At 39.1% G+C, this 17,375-nt stretch overlaps 1 protein-coding gene across 1 annotated transcript in view; it reads left to right on the top strand.

Annotated features, from left to right (window-relative positions):
* The window catches only part of SGK1 (serum/glucocorticoid regulated kinase 1), a 70,736-nt gene that overhangs the window by 16,601 nt on the left and 36,760 nt on the right, over positions 1-17,375 (top strand). The window contains exon 2 of the mRNA XM_072331973.1: positions 8,444-8,659. Within this exon, the coding sequence (XP_072188074.1) occupies positions 8,444-8,659 (216 nt within the window). The remainder of the gene's footprint in view (positions 1-8,443; positions 8,660-17,375) is intronic.

Here is a 17,375-nt window from a genome sequence, read left to right as displayed (position 1 = left end):
ATTGATCCAAGAACTATTACCTGATTCCAACACATCAGCTATTTATTTATTCACCAAGAAAATAATCCCATGAGGCTAACGATTGTTATCAAGGACAACAGAGGAGGAAGGAAGAGCAGAAAATTCTAAGTGGTGCCTGTTCAGTTGTTTAAATTTCTTTGTGCCACATTGCAAACAAATCATCCATTCAATAAGAGGACAGAGCAAAAGTCAATTTAGCAATCAATGTGAAATGTGAGCATTACAGACTTTCTCCTGCACCATTTGAGCTGGCAAGAACTTTCCTATTGAGTGGAACGGGAAAATCAGCCAAGCAGTTGTCTGTGTGCTTTTACTGTTTTCATCCTTGTTACTGATATTATTGGTGTACCAAAACTTTCTGTTGCTCTTCATGCCTTGTCTTTCATGTATTCAACTTGTTCAGAAGGAACACTTAAACACATGCTTAGAGGAGCTGACATTTCTCAAGTCACATTGGTACTCAACATCTTCTGGGACTACTGTCTGTCTGCAGTAACTTGCTGACATAATTTTTAAAGAATCTCACCTTAGCTGACTTGCTGCTTAGAGACATGTCGTTCACACCTAAGGTTGTAAAAATATGCCTTATTTATTTCAAGTGTTAACTCCAATGACAACAAAGATAAAAACATTTACTATGTTTCCTCTTAGATAGATTTGATTTCTGTCAGATGCTGCTACAGCAAGTGAAATATTCTGGTGTGAGAAAGTGTGTGTGTGTGCAAATAGCAATGAAGTGCTGATTAAAAACCATGACAAAACCATGACAAAAGCCTGATATCTTTACCACAACACAGTGGACCTGAACAGAGATATGGCACAGGGCAGTCAAACCATCAGCACGTACCAAAGGCATATACTTGAATTTGGAGAACATGAAAACACTTTCCAGCCCTCATACCCAGGTATATGTCCCAGTTCCTGTCATGCCATGACAAATGTGTCCTCCCCCCTGCATGCTGGTTTCCATAGAAGGAAACCTGCAGACATGATCTGAAGGGCATTGAGCTTTGTGGAGTAATGGACACTCATGATAAACCAGCTTGCCCAATGGCTATGTGGCATAAGTCCATGTAGGCAGAGGCAGAAGGAGACTTTATAAGATTATTATACCTGACAATTTAAAGAAAAGGAACTAAAATAGGTCAACCCTCTAATTCAGCCTTTGTGGCTGAAGTAGTTACTGGGATGCCAGGATGAACATGAAGAACATCCTCTCAAAACCATCACATACACAGTCATGTGCTCTTCTTTGTGATACTTACAGGAGTAATACCTACAGGCAACCACAAAGGTGGAGGCTCTCCACAATGAGGTAATGAAGAATTTATGAGAAAAACAGCAAAGGAAGAGAAGGATGGAAGGAGAAAGTAATCCCCAGGGAACTGGCACGTCATTCCCAAAGGCTTGGAGGAAACATGTGCCAACCAGAATTCTACTGCCTTATCCTGCTGGTAACTGAAGTGTACTGGCATCCATGTTAAACATTACCATCATCCCCTGCATCTTGCCACCCTCAGCCATGACTGTCCATTCTTTCCAAGATGAACCTTCAGACAGCCTTTCTCCTGTCACGTTTGGATGGCTGAACTCTGTGAATCCAGGCCATCTTCATCTAGGACCAAGTGGAAGAAATGCACTCTGTTATTTGGCTTCAGCCTGATTTTAGCAAACAGCTTTTTGGCTTGCAGAATGGCAAATGATGACTAAGCAGAGAGTTGCCCTTCACTTTCCTTTATAAAATGAAATGTGATTATTAATCAACAAAGTGACACATTTCAGGGCCCCAGAGGGAAGAAAATAGCTTGAGGTGATTTGACAAACTGATTCTTTTGCTGTGCTGCACTTCCAAGGGACATGACAAATTAAATGTTGAAGCCAGCTAGAGAGTAGTGATATATCTCACCCTGGGCATTAATCAGCCTGCCTCTCATTTACCACTTTCCATTTAAGTGGATGACTGCATACAGTTTAAACAATGGAGCTTTTCATTCCATAATCTCCCTAATTGTAATTTAAATAGGTTTTCTGACGGTCGCCCCCAAGGCTGCTGGGAGATAGTTCCAAGAGTTCTGTGTCCACCTACAGTTTACATAATGGATGAAAATTCAAATCTTGGTTCAAGGTGCAATTAGATAATGCAAGGAGAGGAAAGAAGGGATCAGATGAACTGCAATCAGAGAAGGAGAAAAGTGCATTTGATATCTCTTGGAGGCAAAACTAGAACAAACACACACACATGCACAGGCCCAGATCACAGCTAAGGAATTTGATACTGTCTGGTAGGAAACAGATACCCAGAGAGCTTGCAGGGCAACATGTAGACTAAATAGTAGCTGACTGAGAGCCATAAAAACTTATGAACTGATGTAGTCAGGGACATTTATGAAAAATTGAAATGTAAATAGAGAAGAGTTCAAACACACACAGAGTGATTTATTCCAGTGCTACACAAAAATGGGAAAAAAGTCCATCCAAAATTTCAGATGAAGAAAATGCTGTCATATGGAGCATCTGGTAGCACAGACAGTCAGATTAAATGTGATACTTGTTGTGTTGACAGGTGTGATGTTTCACTGAGAACTGGCTGATACTTACTGAGCCGCCAAGTGGACTTCAACAGTCTATACTAACCCATTCCAAAATTGTTTACCCCCAGTATTTAGTAAATGTTTGAAATTTTGCATACTTCAATGGCCTATAAAATTTTGTCTCCATAATATATTTATTCACATCGCTACATCCTACTAAAATCAGAAGTCTGCAGCAGGCACTGGGATTTAGTGATCCTCACATTCACAAAGTGCCTAATCTTGCAAGATGATAGGTCTCTGCACAAGTTGTCTTTTCCTTTCCAGCACCACTGAGACTCAAGCCTACAGCTGGGAAGTCAGCAAACCAGCCCAAAGTTATCCTGAGAATCAGTGACCTTTCCAGAGCTCCCAGATCCAAGAAGTGACAATGCCTGAGGATTTCCATGGGTGCCACTGGCAGCTGCTTCACTCCAGCCAAAGCCACATCTGCACCAGTAGCAGCCCCCAGAGAGCAGGCTGGTGTTTCTTTTGTGAAGAGAATGAGAATATTGCTCATTCTTACAGTGATCAGGACTGGCTTATGAATTAAAGTTGTTAAAGTACAAATTGTGCTGAGTTGACTGATGCCATTGACAACTGAGCCACATGAAGTTAAAAGCTGCATCTGTTTGCTGTTACGTAAGAGGAAAAGCCATGAGTGGAAAAACTCCACTTTTTCCAACTCAAGTTGGAACTTGGCAAATCTCATTTAATCACATCTGGCAATTTTCTAGTCTGAGTGATTATCTCTGCTGGATATCATGTTTTTTAACAAGTAATGCAAACACAAACTAGAGCAAACAAGATTCATGAAATAAAGAGATTTTCTTTCTTTTTAATACTTGTGCTCTTTTCAGCAATATAATAGGCCACGGCTGGGAAAAGAGTATTTAAGGTAACTCTCTTGTTATAACAAGAACGGTTATGTTTCAATCTAGTTTAGGATTAGTGATAGATGACTAGATCCCAGAAGAGTGTGCAACACTCTTTTGAACTCACTTCTCTTGAAATAATAGGCAAAAATATCAATTTTGTTTACTGCAAGAAAAAGTAATACTGAACAGCTTTGACTGTCTGCAAAAGCTTTTCCTTCTAACAGCAAAGGAGTCTCAAAAACATCTGCACAGACCTAGGAAGCTGCAGTTCAAAGGATTACTTTGGGAATAGTGAATCTCATAAACACAATTATAGCTTAACCAGTAGCTGCTGGGTGCTCTACTATAGGCATGGAGTAGAAGTCATTTCTAGCGGATATGAGTTTTTGATGTAAAAAAGGAGTAAAAAAGCTGCAGTCAAGAAGGAGCCTAAGAAACTGGGAGCACTTTTCTGTTGCACTCAGTTCTATTTTGATTATTTCAGCCAGCTGCTTATATGCTGTAATGGTGGATAATGTTGCCTGGAGGGTTTAAAGAGCTTTTGCCTTTTAAATGAAAGTACAGAAATCTTCAAAAGCAGTTCAGAACATCATTGCTTCCTGTAATTGTGAGCAGGCTCTAGTTTATTTACTAGTATATGAATACCATGTTCAGAAAAAAATAATACATTTAAATAGTCAAATACACCTTACATAGCCATGAAGAATTATGCAACTAGCTCTGTTGCATCTGAGCATTTTACACTGCCCCAAATAACAAACTATTGCCTACTTCTTGCTAGTCTTCCTGTCTTTGTCATTCAGGGAAACAATTGTTAGAAGTTTCTTCAAAAGCAAGTCGTGTTTTGTGTGTGTGTGTGTGCGCAATTTAGTGCTGAAGGTTTTAAGTGGGAACTCAAAGGAAGCTTTGCACTTTGAAATCTTTGTTGACATTTAAGATAGCCCAAGTCAAATAGAGATCAATAGATCTAAGGCTCTTGTCTAGTGTAAATATAAGTATTAAATATATAAAAAATCTTTGAGTTCTATTAACGTTAAAGCTAGACAAAAACTTGTAATGTAGACTGAAAATTGAATGACTAACATGTATGCATAACCTTTCAATAAACTTAACTGAGTCACTCTGAGAAGTAATATATAATCTACAAACCTCAACTGAAACCTGAGACTTGCAGAGCTAAACACAGGGAAGCTGTTTTTCTTCAGAAGTTTGCTTTTGGCCTGGCTACATAGAGGTGCTGCCAATTCGTGCTTCCAGTTTCAAGACAACATTTTCAGTGAGTTTGGATGGGCATATGTGTCAAAGACAGGGGTGAATCATACAGTTCTCCACTCTGAGTATTGGTAGCTATTATCATTCTCTTCTGAGCACGTTTGCATTTTCTGTGATATTTCAAAGCCAAACAAGGAGTTTGTCTGCAGAGGGATGCTGAAGGACATTAGTCTGAATCAGCCGAAGATATGACATGAGAGAGGATTAGTAAAATGTTATTAAGGTCCTCATGGAGCTTTTAATTCAGAATCAGAACAGATATTTTAAGCTAGATAAAAGAAGTAAATTAAGTCTGTATTAATGCTGGAATAAACCATCTACACAACGCTTTGCTGTGTGCTTAACTAATTCATATTTAGGTCCATGAACATTAATACATCTGTGTAGACAAGGCCTAAAAGTAACAAGCACAGGTACTCAGCCAGCTCAGCCCCAGGCCTGCATTTCATCAGTGAGTACATAGCATAGGTTTGAGGCTTTGCTGAATTTTGCCAAATCAGTGCACCACCACAGACTGAGTGAATGTGGCTAAAGGTCTGTGAGCAGGAATGCTGTCCAGTTCAACAGAAGAGAAATAGAATTAAATCTTTTCTCTGCAGGTCCATTTGAACTTTGGAAGGGCTCACCTACTTAAACTGCTCTCAAGTATTAAAAAAAAAAAAAAAACCTGCTCATCTCTTCAGTCTCAAAGCTGGTTCCTGCAGAAGTTCCCTCACCTTAGTTCCTCCCAGAACTCGTATTTAATACAGCAATATGGCCAGACCAATGAGTGTAATCATACTTCTTTTTCATCTTTCATTACGGTGCTAACACCTTTAAACATCAATTTAATGCATTTTGAAGCAACAAAAAGTCATTCAGAGAAAAAAATGCACATTTGAGTTAAAATCAGGAGTCAGTCTGCAATAAACAACAGCAAGAAAAAATCATTTAACATTCATTCTGAGCTATCACAGGAGATGGCTGATGCTGCAGTCAGAAGGTGCCACCTACACTAGGTTGCATGCAGCTTACTAAAATCCATGCACTGTTATTTTCTCTCATCATTGCCATTCATACAAGAAAGAGCACTGATCAGTAATTTTAACTTATGACCATTATGCCACTGAAATGTACGTTTCATTGTCATTAAAAGGAATAGCTGCTAGATCACTTGAAACAGACAACTGTTGCTGTATCAGGAGCATCCAGGTCACATTTTGAATGCTTCCCAATACACAAGCATGTTAGAGATTTGTAAGTGGAAACACAAAATAGTGACACAGCAGATAAAGCTGTGACAGAAGTTAGTGAATAACCATGTACCGCAAAAGTAATGAATTTGAAAATATAAAATTGAACATTCAGACTAAGGAAACCTCAAACGTCAAAAATTTGTATTGGAATTCCTGCCTGGGTTGATGCTATATGCAATCAAACAGTCTTGAACAAAATACTGGTCCATGTCCCTTAACTTTTTGAGAAAAACTGGACCTGTATCCTGTATGTCATAGAAACTCAGCCTCCTCTGTGCTCCTTGTCTGGTTCTTCTTTTACATATACTTGCTGCCTTCCCTTCAAATATATCATCTAACATGCAGGATGTTGTGGAAGAAAGGCAGATCCAGGTCAGAAAACACTTAACATCAACGGGTTTAACTTTAAAAGGTCAAAACAAACACTTATTTGTTGTTCAAATGAACACTTGTTTACTCCTTTCAAAATTGCATTCAGTGCACCAAATACTTCCTGTCATAAAACTACAGTAACTACACTGGAAAATCAAGTTTTTGGTTTTTTTATTTTTTTGGTTTTTTTCTAATCAGAAACAATTATTCTTTTGAACATATCAAGTTCTGGAATTTGATCAAGATGCACACCCATGAATTTACTTGTGGAGAGTAATGTATTTAATGATGTGCTTAACAATCATATAAACAATTGTGCTTGGCAAAATAAATGTGGTTAAAACCTGCTAAAGTCAAAAGATCAGTTTCAAAATGTGTTTATTGAAATGAAATCTGAAAAATAACTCCTACCCCCTGCAACTTCAACTCATCAACATGAAACCAAAAAAATCTGGATAAGGAAAAAAGCGAGCAAACAATCTATCAGCGCTGTCATTTAATTTAGAAATTATGAAGCAGAACATTTCAATAAAACCCACAGATTGGTTTTAACATCCTGGAAAAAAATGATTCCACAGAACTTTAAGTATTCAGACTTAAATTTCACAAAATGTGTTACTAACGCATGACCAGCCATCCATTGCATCCAAGAGTTGTGAAGGGTGGATGGGGGACTGAGATTCTAGAGATGCTCCAGAGAAGTTGGGGCTGATACAGTCCATACAAGCTGACATCAGCAGAAAATGCAGATGGAGAATGCAGTGGGAAGTGGCACATTTGCCCACAGAAGGACATCTATTTGGTTGGTTTCCATAGAGAGGAAAGGAAAATGTTCCTAGCCCTGAGATTTCTGTCTGTCCAGCATAGCAGGGCAGCTGCGGGTATATCACTCACTGTGGAGTCACCAGAAGAAGGCTGGTTAGTTACGTTTCACTCTGTTTGTTTATTAGAAGTGATCATGGTAACCAGTTGCTGTGACAGAGACTTCCACTTCTAATCAAACGCTTGGCAGTGGTGACTAATGTAACATAAAATGTTTATTTTCCTGATGTAAAGCATCCTCTAATGGCAAACATCACCTCCTAATGAAGCATGAGGCCTTTTCCTGGCTTTCCCACAGTGGAAGACATGAGAGCCCAGGGTGAGGCAGAGCCACCCTGCCCTGCTCCAATGCACTGAGGTTTCAAGCCGCAAAGCAAACAGGAGGCTGCTCTGGCACGCAGTCCATGAGCATGTATCCTCATGTGCTCCCATTTCCCAAGTCCAAAAGGCAGAGTAAATAGGAATGAAGATAAATGTATATTTGTCAACTGTGCTTTGAACAGATTGAGTGTAAATGTAACAGGGAACATGTGGCTGTCTCTTTGCTTCTATCACAGAAATGGACTTGAAAAAGCAGCTCAAGAGAGTCTCTGACTCCTCACTTAAAAAGCCCATCATGTTCAACTCCCATGGCATAGAAGAGACTGTGGGAGAAGTGCAAACAAAATGCACAGGGCTTATGTGACACCTTGAGTACAGTCAGGCCCTCTCTTATACAGCCCAAAACATCCCACACAGGGAGCAGCGGGGAAAGGGAAATGCAGGGCAGGAGGCTTGCAGGGGCCAGGGTGAGTCAATGGGAAAGAATGACCTCAAATTTGGTGACAGCAGGCACAGAGAAGGCTGAGACAGTACGTTAAGTCAGGGATGAACAAAAGATACTGCTGTTGAAAAGGGACTGCAGTAAACTTACGTGACTGATGTTGCATACCTGCAAAAAAGCACTGCCTTCTGTCAACAATTGAACAGTGTAGGCTGGGAGTGCTTGCTTTGCGTAGCTGTCTTCCACTTCCTAATAGTCTACCATAGACTTTAATGCCTCTATAAAGTCTGAAAAGCTGGTTCTGTAGATAAACTGATGATAGGCTTGTACAAGACAGCAAGTAATCTCAGCATAGAAGAGTCCCATGGTTTTCACAGACCAAAGTCTACATGGCATCTGATTATTTTCTCAGTTCTGTGCCTTTATCCAAATGAGAACCCCTACTGCTCTATACTAGCTGCTGCCATAAAGCATGCAATGGGAGTCCATAATCTCTTTCTCTTTTGACAGGTACGGAGGTGGATTAAGAGCCCAATGGTCAGCGTGGAAAAGCACCCAAACACTAGCCTCAAATACCCAGGGCCCACTGTGATGCACTTACCACCAGGGGATGCAGAGCTGGAAGCCCCCCTGTGCCAGACCTGCCTGGATGACCACTCCTTTCCTCGGGGTTTCATGCCACAGGAGACGGAGTCCTGCTCCTGGGAGAGCCAGCCGAGCAGCAAGGTGATCCAGGCCTTCTTTCTGTGCATGTTTCTCACTAAGAGCAGGGCTGTGCAAGGCCAAAGGACCAAGATTTAGCCTCACACTGTATGAATTGATTGGTAACCACAATAAGCAGCATATCCCTCCTTTACACAAACTGTGGAGAGGTGATGCTATCTCTCCAAGATCATCACAAGAAACAGAACCTGTTGTTTTGTACTTGATAAAAGACCACATTCTTTACCCATTACTTCATAAAAATGCAGAATCATAGAATGTATTGGAAGAGACTTCAAAGACCATCTAGTTCCAACTCCCCCAATGTAGGCACATTTGCCACGCAGTAGATCTGTCTGCCCAGGGCTCCATCCAACCCGGCCTTCAACACCCCCAGCGATATTTCCTCTTTAGAAATAGTAACTTGGTTTAAGGAGTTTTCCTAAGAAGAGGTGAATGATGCAGTGCCTCTTTTCACTGGAAATGATCAAGGAAGGGCTTTTCTGAGGTAGGCTATAGACTTTTCATGCATCATCCAGCTCCACCTAAGCCCTGTGAAGAAAAGCCAAATAAAGAACAGGAAGTTGTGCTCAGAAACTAACATCGTCAGTGGACTCATCCCTACTCAGAGAACACACACACAAAAAACCAGAGAGCTGTATAAACATTAAAAATAAAAGCAAATAAGAGTCTTTCCAAGAACAAAGCAGAACAAATGTGACGAGGGATTTATCAGACCGTGAGTGCAGATCTCACAGCAGAAACATTTTTTTTATATGTCTGCTGCATTTTAAACAGAGAAAATCAAACAAGTAAAAGAGGAAGTCCTGTGCACTCCAAAAACCCAGGAACAGCATGTAGGGGAAACATGCACAAGCTGAGGACTTAATTACTCCTCTATTTTACTTCATTAGTAGAAAATTATCTTTGCACAGGCTGAAGCATTAAAAAAATAAAGCACCAAACAGAGGGGATTCTGCAAGTCCTTTCCCTTGCCATAAATCTCATGTATCGCTATACAAGCTGCAGGGCCTCACGACTGATTTCCACTGGGTTTTGCATGCATATGGGATGGATTTTCTATAGGCAGTTTCCCTCAGTATCTTTTCTGCAGGCAATGGAGAATCTGCTTAGTCAGCAGTTGGAGTCTGCAGCAAAGACATATTTTGCACGCAGCTTTAAAAATAACTGTCTGGCAAAAGACTCCTTGGCTAAAGCTACCCTGCATAAGGAGTCTTTTAAGTAAGTTACAGAGCAGAGACTTTGATGAGATTAAATGTAAGGTCATTGCTTCTTTCTCTCCAGTAAACCATGCAGGAAGCTTTTAATAAAAACGACTGAAGGAGCAAGGGCCTGACCTTTTCCAGGTTTAAAGAGAATTGCTGGGTGGGGACCTGATCAGAGGCTATGACTGAAAGAGCTGCATAAAAGTGAGATAACTACCTTCACTCTAAACCAAGGAACTTGAGCAGAGGCAGTCCATGTTTCAAAGACAAGAGAAGGTTGTCTCTTAAACCAGCAGATAGTCTGTGATATGCCAGTTGTCTCTGCTGGATAATTCCTGTCTCTTTTTCCCCTCAACTCTTCTTACTCTGTATATCCAGTGCTGTCACCAGGTGATTACTGCTCCTTTGCTGTGCCCAGGCACATACAAGGGTCCTGCTGCCCCTGTCCTTTCATTCAAGGACAAATTAATTCATAAAATAATCAGCTATGAAATATTATTAAGGCCTTACTCACGGCAGCAAACGTTCTCTGACATATCTCAGTAATTCCGATCATTTTGAAAAAAGCCTTTTAAAAAACAAACTGATTAAATCCCATCACCCAAAGGAGCATGTCTCTGTATAACTAGTCTTAATTCCAGCAAAAAACTAGGAGAAAAAGTCTTTGTTGCTTTTTTAGTGATGCTAATTATGCAATAGAGTCTTTAAAACTGACTTAACATAAATAAGATTATATGGAAACAAAGTGTCTTAAGTTCAGACTTAAAGCTATCCTTTTCACCTCCCCAAGAGTTTCTATTAGAGCATGTGTCAGTTGGAGTTTATAAATGATTAGTGATATAACCTCTTCAAAGTCCTCTCTATTATTTGTACAATCACGTGTTATATCTGTATATCTGTTACTAGATAATTTTCAAGTATTTCCAGGGAAAAAAAGATAAGGAAATTTTCAAGAAACTGTCATTGGTATATTATCATAACTGTCTTGGATTAATTCTATGTAAAGCTTTTATCTGCTCTATCAGTGCAACAGCTGAATCCCTGAGGCCTTGGAGCACTGCCAGGGTAATGATTTATAATGGCTATCCCTCTCCTTGTATGTGTATTTGCACACTTCAGATTGTGTAAATGCCACCAGCTTGATGAGAAGGGTAAATTTCCTTTCAAAATAAATTGCAACTCAGTACAATGTGCAAATAATCTGATTTTGAAAGAGCAGGTTGGCACCTTTTAGACCTTCTTGACATTCTCTTACACTGGGAGAGGTGAGCATAGTGAAAATTGAGTATGATTCAAATCTCTCAGGTGAAGGTTTAGTAAGCTCTGTTGCTCAAGGTAGGCTTTACTCATTAAAATAATAATAACAATAATCCTTTATACCCTGCATAATATGTGTATGCTGCTTACACTGAATTGTAATGCCTTTGTTTCAAACCTTCCTCTAAATAAACAAAAGATAGCAGACCTTGTTAATAAGCTCAAAATATCTCCCCTTTCCCCCCCCTCCCCCATATACAGCCAAAAGCTAGGTTCAAGGCTTCTTCTGTTCTTTCCTCTTCTTTCTCTAAAAAAGCTCCTGCTGCCCTATCTGTCAGCTAGTGTGTGTCCTGAAGCATCATGGACACATCTCATTCTAGTATACCAAAGCCCTGCCTGTTATGAGCTATCTTTTCTGCCCAGAGTTAAACAAAAACCTGTGATGCCCCTAGCTAAGAGATTAGAGGAGGGAAAGAATAAATGAATGTGTTTACTCCTTTTGAGCAATGTGACTTTACCTTGCTGGGAGCATTTTTGTGTGCTTGGCACAGCCACCACAGCACAACAGTGCTGAGCAGGGCACCAAAACCCACCAGTCCAAAGAGGCATCTGTCCCCACATCACTTGTGGTGTGGTGGGGCAAAGCTGGCAAATGCATTTGGTGTCTTCACACTTCACTGCATAGCTGGCAGTGACAGTGCACTGAGATCACAAGTAGAAAGGTGGGGGCTGCTGAGGGAGTTACCCTATCTTTCTCAATCCTCTCAGGTACATCCATGCCCAGTATCTTTTGCAAGGAGCATCAAGAAAGTCTTGCTTAGAGTTACAGGGATTTCAGTGTTGCCACCGATTTAGATGAGTTCTCTGAAACTTACTGGAAGATAATTATTCTGAAAGACAACTTTGGAACTGACTACTAGGTCAATAGCAGGAATTTATTTTACTGTTAGAAAACCTTTGATGCTCCCGTGGGTAGTAGAGTTCTTCATTTCAAATAGATTTCAGTCCTTTATTATAGTTCAAATCTTGCTTCAGACGTAAGGAGTGCTGAAAAAGGTACCACAGCAAAGGTTGGGAAACTATTTGAGATAGTTCTACTTATGATTCTCTCCTATAAATAATACACGGCTTTTAGAAACTTACATATGAAATGAGGTAAGAATATGCTTCAGGCAAAATACATTGTAAAAAGGGACATTATAAAAATAAATACCTTTCAATTGATTAGAAAATGTAGAGATGAGCAAAGGAAATGTCTGACTAGCTCTCATAAAGAAGGAGTTTGGGAACTGATCTGATTGAGCTTTTAAAGGAACGACAGATAATTTTCTCACACATTTGGGAAAGAAGTTCTCCATTTTTAAAGATCTCCATTGGCAATGAGGCAACTTTTCTAATTTATGTAATTTATACCCTGATAAGCACTAATTAATATACAAACATATGCACATGCACAACAGAGGAAATCAAGATCTTGAAAGTCTAGTATGTGATTTCAATTAATCTTGGAATGAATGTATGAAAAAAAGTACCACAACAAATATTATCTGAAATGAAAAATAGTTTTTTTAAAAAAAGGTCATATAACAGAATTATTCAGAGAAATGAAATGTGGAGAAGACTGTGAGAGGCTTTAATAAACCTAGGCAAATTAACAACCTTATGGCAGACTACACTTGATAGAGGCAGAAACACTGTAATGCACTTTGATGGAATAATTAAAACTACTTGGTACACACTGCAGGATGTTAAATTAACAGAGATTATTCCGGAAGGCATTCCTGGATGCCACTGTTAAGAACTGTGTAAAAATCTCTGCTCAGTGTATCTCAGCAGATAGCACCCACATACAGCAAAGTAGACTCTCTGACCATTCACTGAGGAATGCTGGATTTACTTCTGCCCCAGATGGAGACAGGAAATAAACAAAACTCACCTATACACCTAGCAATACCAGGGTAACTAATGTCTGGAAGAGGCATCGCAGTCCAAACTGTATTAGTTTCCCATAGTCCATATAAAATCACATAATAGAATTACAGAATCATTAGAGTTGGAAAGGACCCTTAAAGATAACCTACGCCAACCCTTGCAATGAAGAGGAACATTCACAGCAAGATCAGGTTGCTCAGAGCTTGGTCCAGCCTGGCCTTGAGTATCTCCAGGGACAGGACTTCCATTGTTCAAGTACCTCACTACTATGGTATTTAAGCTAGCATACATAGAATACATGTGTTATTATACAGTATAGAAAACTGAACATTATAAGCAGAATTTAAATATAAGACTTACAGGAATCTGGAACTACCTGCCAAAGCAGAAGAGTAACGTATTCCTGTAGTATAATATATTCATGTGTAGGATGTTCTTGCCTTTACACTTAGTTATTCCATACTTTGGAGTATATTTTATATTGTTACATTTCGGTATATTTATGCAAATTTTATAAGGACTGGAGGATGGGAATTTTGCATACTGAGCTTGGGAATTGTGCCTTGTGCTCAGAGAGATGATCTGTTGGGAAATTCTGTTGTCCATATTGTATTTCCAACACAGACAAAAGGAAGAAGGATGCCAAAAGCATTAAAGAAAGTATTTGTATACTGTAGGTAATTTAACTTCTGAATCCATTGCCATTGGATCTCTATAGCTTTAGTTTTACTTTTCATATACAAGCAAACACACAAATCAAATTAAGCTCCAGAAATGTGTTATAACACTGTCTGAAAAATGAAAGAGGGCTTCAGAAAAGTGAGTTGTACAGTGTGAGCAATTAGAACAGTGTAGATGGTATTTTATACTTCTCTTCAGTCAGCATCTTCTGTCTGCACAAAGTTTATATTTTCTGAATGATCGTGAGTTGAAGTTTAAGCCTGCAAATTGACAGTCTCAAATGGAAAACTCATTTTCACTGGCACAGCTTACAGCTATTTCCTAAATAGTTGTTTCTAGCTGACTGCACTAAAGCTCTTTTAGCTGTTGATATAAATGTGCTACTAATGGTTTTTTAATGGAATTTGGAATTAAGTACATTTGAATACATATCTCCGCCCATATGCAGGGGGTTATGTATCTGCTAATAGGTGTCTGTATTTTATGAATTTGTTGTGCATATCCAAAGACTGGCAATTCAAATGTGATTTCACTGTAGAACCTATAGCTTTACCAGAATGAAAAGCAATCTCAGATCTCTCTGTTGCTTATATTTCAGTAGCTAGGAGGATCAGCTGTGAAAGCTACATGCAAGTGAGGTGGGAACAGGCTTTGTTTCAGGTATTCAATCTAAATGCAGTATGTACTTTCATGGTTTTGTAATGGGTTGATATAGGGTTATTATGGATAATATTTATTTAGACGAGTCAAAAATGTTTAACACAAAAGCATTTTCAAATGGAAATAGCAAAGCACAGTTTGCAAATGCACAGGCTAAAATTATGCGTAATTTCAGTGAATGGCAAAGACTGAATAGCAGACAATTGCCTGTAGGGGTTTTTACAGTCCCAACTGACAGAGCGATGTCTACAGCACAGAGCATATAAATCAGTTCCATGACTCAAAGAAGTGATGTGATACATCAATCATCTGCTTTACAAACATGCATTGAGGCACTCAGTCATTTGTACATCCATCGGAGGCCTGTTCAAGTGCCATGCATTTAGTAAATTAATTGGACAAGTCAATATCAAAATTTAAAAACATGCTCCCATCCTTTCTGCGTGCTGGTTCAACACTGCTGATAATAATTAAAATAATTCCTATTTAAAGGTAACTAATTGTCACAGTTTTTCCCTGAGGACATCTGCAGCTGCAAAATGATGTGTTTTTCCACAGGGTTTCCACAGTACCTAGACTGGAAATGACATCTCTCTTTTTCTCTTTCTGTTGTTTTTTTTAAGTCTTGTGTTTATCTAGCACCTTTTCCACACAGATTCAAGCAGCTTTGCTAATAGAGAAACCAGAGAAATGTATTCATTGCTCCATTGGTGGTAGTAACCAGCAAAATCATAGCACACTGACTGTGAGGAATCTGAGACAGACCTAGTAGGCAATAATTTGGGACATGCAGGACAGACAAGACTCACTTCTGATAAGCAATAAGCCAGATATGGCAGCTCAACTTGAGATTTACTAACCAGCAGTGAAAAATGTTCTTTATTTCTTCAGATCTTCTGATGCTAAAGGTGAACAAAACCAGTCAAAAAGTGCTTTGTTTGGAGAGAATATATTTTTACCGCATAACACTGTATTACATCCATTTGGTCTTCAAAGGCTGTATTTAGTGAGAACAATGGGAATTGCACTTATCTATTGGAGTTTGATACTAATCTGTTTATTACCCATCTTGTAACCATTGCCTCAAATAGCTCATTTTGACAATAATTCAGTGCTACATAAGGGAGTCTGTTGCACTGTGTGACAAGGTCGTAAAAACAACCTGACAGACAATTAATACTCCTCTCTTGCAGAGCAAAAGCACTGAAGATAAAACAGCTCTCACATATATGTACATAAGTCTGAATTTGGACAGCTAAAGACTAGGTTGGTAAAATAGTAAGCTAAGGAGGACTTAAAATTCAGTCCCATGCATCGAGGAGCCATTAAGCCATGCTATAACATGGTCAGAGGATGTACTGAAAGAAGGGAGACACAAAGGTAGAACCATCTGCAAGGCCATCTGTGCCACCTGCCTGTATCACCAGGAGGACTACTTGTAGTGGAGGGTTGAGCTGAAATTTCCCTGAATTCCTCTCTGCCACAGTACTTCCTTGGGCCAGTTCATGACCCTTCTCCTCACCCAAGATCATTTCATGGCCCATCTAGACAGTACTTTGAAGTTTAGCAAGGCTACCTCATATATCAGTTCCCTCTAAAGAAATGCATTTCTGCCCCAAAAATATGTCCCATAAAGAAAAGACTATTTCTTCCCCCAGCTACTCTATATACACCATTCTTTCTATTCCAAGAAGCCACAGATATCACAAGATATCCAAACTGTCTTGCTCAGTGTGAGTAACACTATGAATAATTTGGTCTCATCTTATTGTTAGCATGGCATCTATTGCATCCCTCTGTAGTTCATAAATATCACTTATTTTCTGTCTAGAACTTCCAGATAAAATTTTGTTCAGAATTTTCCACTTTAAGAGGTTATAATTGGCTAAGAACTCTAAGTAAAGTCATGTGTTCTGTAAATCCTGTTACAATGTTAGTTAATACAGCTCATTTAAGGTAATTCAATGCAATTCCCACACCCCAGGACTCCTCAGTGCGCTTGCTATGTATCCAATTATACCCCCTTCCATTTTCTTAAATCTTTCCCTGTCTTTGAGTAGTCAAGTCAGCACTGGATGTCTTAAGAGTGTCCACAATGTGCTCTCTGGATTTGGAAGACAAATTAAGGCAACTCTTCTAAAAGTCTGCATTAATGGAAACATAATTCTTTCCAAAGCAGCAGTGCAGCTGAAAAAGGAATTTGTATGGCTGTGTTATATGACACTATATTGATACTGTTATTGAAACAAGCCAACTAAAATGCTCTAGACTCATAATACGCTGTTTCAAAATTGTTTTAGAGCCTTACTGGCATCTTGCTTATGCTGGGGAATTAATTTTGGAGAAGAAAAATATCACATTTTCCTGATAAAAAACTTTGTGAGGGCATCATCCCATCTGATCCACTATGAAAGATACTCTTGAAGTAGGGGAAGTCACACCCATGGGACTTTAGAAATCACGTTTTAAGGAACTGAAAATGCATCCAAACCCTTACAATTAAGAAATCATCATCAGCAAGCTGCCACATGAAACCACATTGCTTTTGCTTTCCCATGCAAAAAAAAAAAAAAAAAAAAAAAAAAAAAAAAAAAAGTGTGTTTTTCTTTGTAGATAAATGAATGTAGGGACAGAGTATTATTACTTTATTTTGAAGTGATGAAATCAATAAATTTGTAAAAGGGTGTGATAGCGCCTCATGACAATATCTGTTTTCTGGAGCAAAAATCATTGCTTACAATTAACTACTTAAATATTCTATCTTATAGAGGCAGAATTCAGTGCTGAGCTAGCAAGTGGGAAACACAAAATGGGAATAGATGTACTTCCCCAAACCACAGAAAAGAGTGGGTTCCCTCCCATATATCACTACTGAAAGTCTGCAGTACTCCAAGCCTGAGAAAAACACCAAAACTGTGTAGATTTCAGTAGGAAGGGAACTCAGACACCTTCCCCACTCCAAAATAATCTTTTCACCAGTCAGT

Source organism: Excalfactoria chinensis, chromosome 3, assembly GCF_039878825.1.
Source record: "Excalfactoria chinensis isolate bCotChi1 chromosome 3, bCotChi1.hap2, whole genome shotgun sequence".
Classification (NCBI taxonomy): Eukaryota; Metazoa; Chordata; class Aves; order Galliformes; family Phasianidae; genus Excalfactoria; species Excalfactoria chinensis.
The sequence above is the reverse complement of the archived record's forward strand: the minus strand, read 5'-3'. Positions and strand labels throughout refer to the sequence as shown.